At 35.4% G+C, this 6,788-nt stretch overlaps 1 protein-coding gene across 1 annotated transcript; it reads right to left on the reverse strand.

The window, feature by feature from the left end:
* Positions 1–363: 363 nt before the first annotated feature.
* Positions 364–1,872, reverse strand: LOC115230652 (actin-5C-like). The gene has a single exon (XM_029800792.2). It carries the CDS (start codon positions 1,841–1,843, stop codon positions 845–847), a length of 999 nt encoding a protein of 332 aa, XP_029656652.1. The 5' UTR covers positions 1,844–1,872; the 3' UTR covers positions 364–844.
* Between the last annotated feature and the right edge of the window lie 4,916 nt (positions 1,873–6,788).

Consider the following 6,788-nt stretch of genomic DNA (forward strand, 5'->3'; position numbering starts at 1 on the left):
CATATGTATGTTCAGGGGCACAAACTGGAGTTACAGGTTCCATTGTAATATATTCTATTCACAAACAGACCGAGAGGAAGCACAAACTTTGCTCGATCTGCTGATGAGTATAGTCAACCATAAGAACGAAACCTGCACTTCAGATTGTGTACCTAGATTCAGTTTCAATATGATAAACAAAATTTATTAACAAACACGAAGATTCACTCACTAGATACTCAGACTTCGACTTCCACTCGTGAGATGTTCGATTAGGTTGTATATAAAAAGGTGATTCGCCCCCTGACAACCTCAAAGAACACCTCACCTGTAAAAATCAATTTCTTATGCCGTGAGGCATCGGCTGTTTTTTGTTTTCTCATTTTTTCTATAAAAATAAAAACTCTACTACGACCACTGAGTACAATATTTCTCATTTACATTTCTCAACGCATAGTTCTGTGAGTGTGTGCGTGTCTGTGTGTCTGTGTGTGTGAGAGAGTTAATGTTACAACTTTTTTTTTTAATTGCAATTAATAAAATTCGTTTTGGTAATTCTGTTATTAATGATATTCATAAAGCGTTTCCGCGCATATTAATGTTGCTGTAATTGTTATTTTTGTTGTTGCTGTTTTTGCATTCTCAATCTGTTCAGCATTGTCTCTGTTTTTCCATTATTATTCTTGTTGCTGTTGCTGCAATTGATGTTGCTATTGTTTCTGCATATTGCATTGTGCATTGTTCGAGATATTACTGTTGTTGATATTAGTTGCAGCTATTTTCTCCTACAGCTGTTTCGACAGCTCTTCTCATTTCTTCTGTTCTCTTCTCAGTTCTTCTGTTCTCGTCTCGCTATACCAGTTGCTTAAAAACATTTCCTGTGTACAATACCAGGACCAGATTCATCATATTCCTGTTTGCTGATCCACATTTGCTGGAATGTGGAGAGAGAGGCCAAAATTGATCCTCCAATCCATACAGAGTATTTCCTCTCAGGTGGTGCAATTACTTTGATTTTCATCGAATTAGGGGCCAGAGAAGAAACTTCTTTTTGCATTCTATCGGCAATACCAGGGTACATCGTGGTGCCGCCGGATAACACAGTGTTTGCGTACAGGTCCTTACGAATGTCGACGTCACAACCCATGATCGAGTTGTATGTGGTTTCAGCAATACCGCAGCACTCCATACCCAGCAGTGAGGGCTGGAAGAGGGCCTCGGGACACCTGAAACGTTCGTTGCTGATGGTGATGACTTGTCCGTCGGGAAGTTCATAGCTTTTTTCGATGGATGAAGATTGTTCGGAGGTGATCATCTCCTGGTCGAAGTCCAGTGCGACGTAACATAACTTTTCTTTGATGTCCCTAACAATCTCTCGTTCGGCTGTTGTTGTGAAACTGTAACCACGTTCGGTCAAGATTTTCATGAGGTAATCGGTTAAATCTCGGCCAGCCAAGTTCAGACGTTGAATGGCGTGCGGCAAGGCGTAACCTTCATAAATTGGAACTGTGTGACTAACACCATCACCAGAATCCAGTACAATACCAGTTGTACGTCCAGAAGCATAAAGAGACAGGACGGCCTGGATGGCGACATACATTGCTGGTGTGTTGAAGGTTTCAAACATAATCTGGGTCATCTTCTCTCTGTTGGCTTTGGGGTTGAGCGGTGCTTCGGTCAAAAGCACAGGATGTTCTTCAGGGGCCACACGGAGTTCGTTGTAGAATGTGTGATGCCAGATTTTTTCCATATCATCCCAGTTAGTGACAATTCCATGTTCGATTGGGTACTTCAATGTCAAAATCCCACGCTTGCTCTGGGCCTCGTCACCAACGTAACTGTCCTTCTGACCCATGCCGACCATAACACCCTAGCAAAAAAGAAATAGAAAAAAAAAGAAAATTAGGTTAAATATTCGAACAATATGATTTAAAATAAGAACAGACGAAGAGATACAGAAATACAATAATGTAAAAGACAGAAGCAGACATTGAGACATGAAATAAACGATGCGTTGTATTTTAGTGAGAGAACTAATGGAATGGAAAGACTGGAGTAAGTACTGAAGTATAGACAGTGAGTTAAAGGAACAGGTTATTCAAACGCTTATTTCACCTGTAGTGAGAATATGAAAAGAAGGAAAATGCACGGAAATTTTATGTTGGACATTATATATATATATATGTTTATTAATTAAATAAAATGTTTACATAGTCGACCGGTTTCGCTTGTGCTAATAATGACTAAGACATTTGTGATAATGTTGTTATTTCATACTAGCAGTTTTCATTACACACACACACACACACACACACACACACACACAGGCACACACACACACACACACGGAGAGAAAGAGAGTAAAATACCGACAGACAGACAGATTTTTACTTATACAAAGATAGATAGTGTATGAGTTTTCTCCGGTGGTTTATAGATAGAAAGACAGCGAGTCAGCGAGACAGACAGACAGCGAGACAGCGAGACAGACAGCGAGACAGACCGACAGACAGCGAGACAGACCGACAGACAGCGAGACAGACAGACAGACAGACAGCGAGACAGACCGACAGACCGACAGACAGCGAGACAGACAGACAGACTGCGAGACAGACAGACAGACAGACAGACAGCGTGACAGACAGGCAGATAAATGTACATAAGCATATATCATATAAACATATATCTATGGTGGGGGTGGGATCTTTCGTAACATTTCCAAAGCAATGTAACTCGATATGTCTAGACTGTGGCATATAACCACAAAGTTGATTCCTGGATATTTAACTCCTAACTTTAAAATATTCACAGCTTCGACATTAATCTGCCTGAAGAATATGGAACTCAGTTAAAGAAATCAGAAATTCTTACAAATATTAGATACGGGGAAAAAAATTGCCTATTAACTCTATGATAGAAATACATACACACACACATACAGTGCTGGATTAATCTGTACATATTCTTGCAAAAGATAGTTTTACACACACACACACACCACACACATATATATATATAATATTTATATATAATATATATATATATATATATATATATATATATACCGGAGTAACACATAAATGTGAAACAAGGTGGAAAAAAGAGTACTCAAATACCCGTGGTAGAGTAATATGCTTTATTTTAAGCAGCAGAAAATTCAACAAAATTGTTACTCTGAGTTTCTCGTTGCCGTTCATCAGACAGCAAAAACTGTCTGATGAACGGCAACGAGAAACTCAGAGTAACAGATTTTGTTGAATTTTCTGCTGCTTAAAATAAAGTATATATATATATATATATATGTATATAAACTGTGGGCGTGTGTTTGTGTCTGCGAGAAAGGGAAACTGGGAAGGAGACAAATTTTTACATTTACTGATACATACGAAAGACAGAATTTCTTATGTATATATGCATGGCCATGTGTACAAGGATACGTCTTTATATATATGTGTGTGTGTGTGTGTGTGTGTGTGTGTGTGTGTGTTGTGTGTGTGTATGTGTGTGTTGTGTGTGTGTGTGTGTGTGTGTGTGTGTGGTGTATAAAGATATAGATACATGTATATAAATAGATATATCTATACATATATATATATATATATATATATATATATATATATATATCTATATATATATATATATATATATTATCTACATGTATGTATGTACGTACGTTTGTGTGTATATAAAATAAACGAATTCAGAAATTATAATCATGAAATATATTCCATCATTCACAGAATTTACGCCCACACGCGATCGATTGGAACAAACGAATCTGTTTTATATATGTGTGCTTATACATGTATCATTTATCAATGTATCTGAATTAATGTGTGTGTGTGTGTGTATATATGTGTGTGTGTGTGTGTGCGTGCGTACGCACCTGCGAATTCCTGTTGTTCGTATGAATAAGATGTTGCTAAGCTATCTTAATAATATCGGCAATCAGTGGATAAATATGTAATCTTGGCTAATGAACTTCGATCTCCCTGACTCTTGTCGTGCTTTTATCAATATAGTTTACAAATCTAAATTTACATAAACTGTTTATATCAAAATTCCAGATCCAATTTCAAAACTTTTTTAATATTCCTCACTCTCTCTAACCGCCTTCGCATCGAGAAACATAGAGAATTTACCATATTTGATGGCTTTTAGGTCCTTTTATGTTTTACATGCGTCGATCATTAGACTGCAGCCACGCGTGGGCACCGCCTTGAGAAGATTTTTTTAGTCGAATGTATCGACTCCAGTACTTATTTTATCAAGCCTGGTACTTACTACGGGGACGTAAATTCACCAACATCGGTCTTCAAGCGGTGGGGAGAAGGTGACAAACACCAGTGACAAGACAACAAACTTTATATATTATATATAATATATATATATATATATATATATATATATATTATATATATATATATACATAATATATATATATATATATATATATATCTAATATATATATATATATAGATATATATATATATATATATAGTTGAAGTTTACAGAAAAACAAAAGACAAAGACAGGTGTATGAACAACAAGCAGGTGTGTTAGTTTGACGCTCGGGAAAGTGAGAACTTCTTTTACGTTTCGAGCCTACGCTCTTCAAAAGAAAGGAATAAGAGAAAATAAACAGAGAGAGAATAAAAAAAAGATTTGTGGATTTAGCGGTCAACCATGGCAACTAAAGTGATATCTAGACATATATATATACGAGGGGTGCTGTAAAATTTGTGGCTTTAAGGGTATCGAGAAAGGCCTGGTTGGAGGTCCTAATTTCTGAGTTCTTTTACAGGGCTTAGTAAAACTGAAGGACCCCTGCAATAAGTGTAGGAATCTGGGAGGGGAATATACCGAATAAAATCATAATTAACTGATCCTGTATTTTTTTACCCAAATTTTGGTATGTGGTGAAGCAAATATTTTTGCTAAGCCCTAATTATAATTATGTTTATAATTATAAAAATTTTTGCTTAAGTTTACCAATAATGGTTCTTTTAACATGCCGAACTACTTGGTAAAATTATTAATTATTAATTAATTAATTAATTAATTAATTAATTAATTTTACCCTTTATTATTATTGATATATATATATGTTTGCGTGTATGTGTCTGTCCCCCCAACATCGCTTGACAACCGATGCTGGTGTGTTTGCGTCCCCGTAACTTAGCGGTTCGGCAAATGAATCCGAAAGAATAAGTACTATGCTGGCAAAGAATAAGTACTATGCTTGCAAAGAATAAGTCTCGATTTGTTCAACTAAAGGCGATGCTCCAGCATGGCTGCAGTCAAATGACTGAAACAAATTAAAGAGTAAAATCATAAAAGATCAAATAGGCCTGCTTCACTAAACTACTATAGGAGTGACCAACAATGTACTTTTAACAATTGATCTGAAAGGACAGCTTGGAGACTACTAAGACTTAATGACCAATAGGCTATTAAGCTATAGATGTCGGTGGCCAAATCTAAGGAAGGAGATATAAAAAGAACATCTCTATTGACCAGTTTATTGAGGGTTGGTCGTAAGTGATCAGATAAGATCAGACAAATGTTATCAGAGATCAGCTCAGGCGCAGTTTCGCTATCAAACGAAAGAGAACCTAGATTTTCAGTGAAGCGGTAGCTAAGAGGGTTGATGTCGAGTGAGAAACGTCGGACTTTGTAGCGTTATGTTCAGATAAGAATTGTAATTTATCAAAGAGGAACGTTGAACCAATAATCATGTCTTTGCCTCGCATGAAGAGGATTTGGTTCAGAGGTCAAAGGTCGAGAGGTTAACAAGTCTCGTTAATTATTCACACTCCCATGTGTTGGTGGGTGTATGTGAGTGAGTGGTGTGTGTGTGTGTGTGTTTTGCATATATCTATGTATGTATATATGTGTATATACCTGTATGTATACATATATTTATATACGCGCACACGCACGCACACACACACACACATATATAAATATGTGTGTATATACATCGTTTTATATATATGTAGTTATATATATATATAATTATATATATATATACATATTACATTCATGCATAGATATCGCCAAACAGACAGATTAAGTAATTGATTCATAGATATTAAGGAATAAGATTTGTGTGTGTGTTTATATATATATATATATATATTATATATATATCTATACCAAATAACACATCTGATGCTACGTAGTCTTAAATATATATGTAGATAAGTATGTGCGCATGTACATATGAATATATGAATGTGTGTGTATATATATATATATACACACACACACATATATATATATATATAGAAAGAGAGAGAGAGGGAGAGAGAGAGAGAGAGAGAGAGAGAGAAAGAAACAAAGACCGACAGAGAGAAAGAAACAAACACAGACACAAATATGCACTAAAACACAGTCTAAGCCCTGACACAGAACCCAATGGGTGTTACAGGAACGCATATAATAGACATACATGTACACACACACATATATATATATACGCATATATACATACATACATACATACATACATACATACATACATACATACATACATACATATTGTATATGTATATATATATATATATATATATAATATATTATATATATATAATATAATGCACACACAGACACACAAATATAATTCAAGGAAAAAACATAAAAAAATTTTATTAGAGGCCAGCCTTAGAAAATAGACCAATTTGTATAAATTTCATATATAGAGATTTATAGTAGTATAAAAAAAAAAAATTATATATATCTTTATTGCTCACAAGGAACTAAACATAGAGGGGACAAACATCGACCCCAGTGCAAAACTGGTACTT

This window comes from Octopus sinensis, unplaced genomic scaffold (genome assembly GCF_006345805.1).
Source record: "Octopus sinensis unplaced genomic scaffold, ASM634580v1 Contig16074, whole genome shotgun sequence".
Classification (NCBI taxonomy): Eukaryota; Metazoa; Mollusca; class Cephalopoda; order Octopoda; family Octopodidae; genus Octopus; species Octopus sinensis.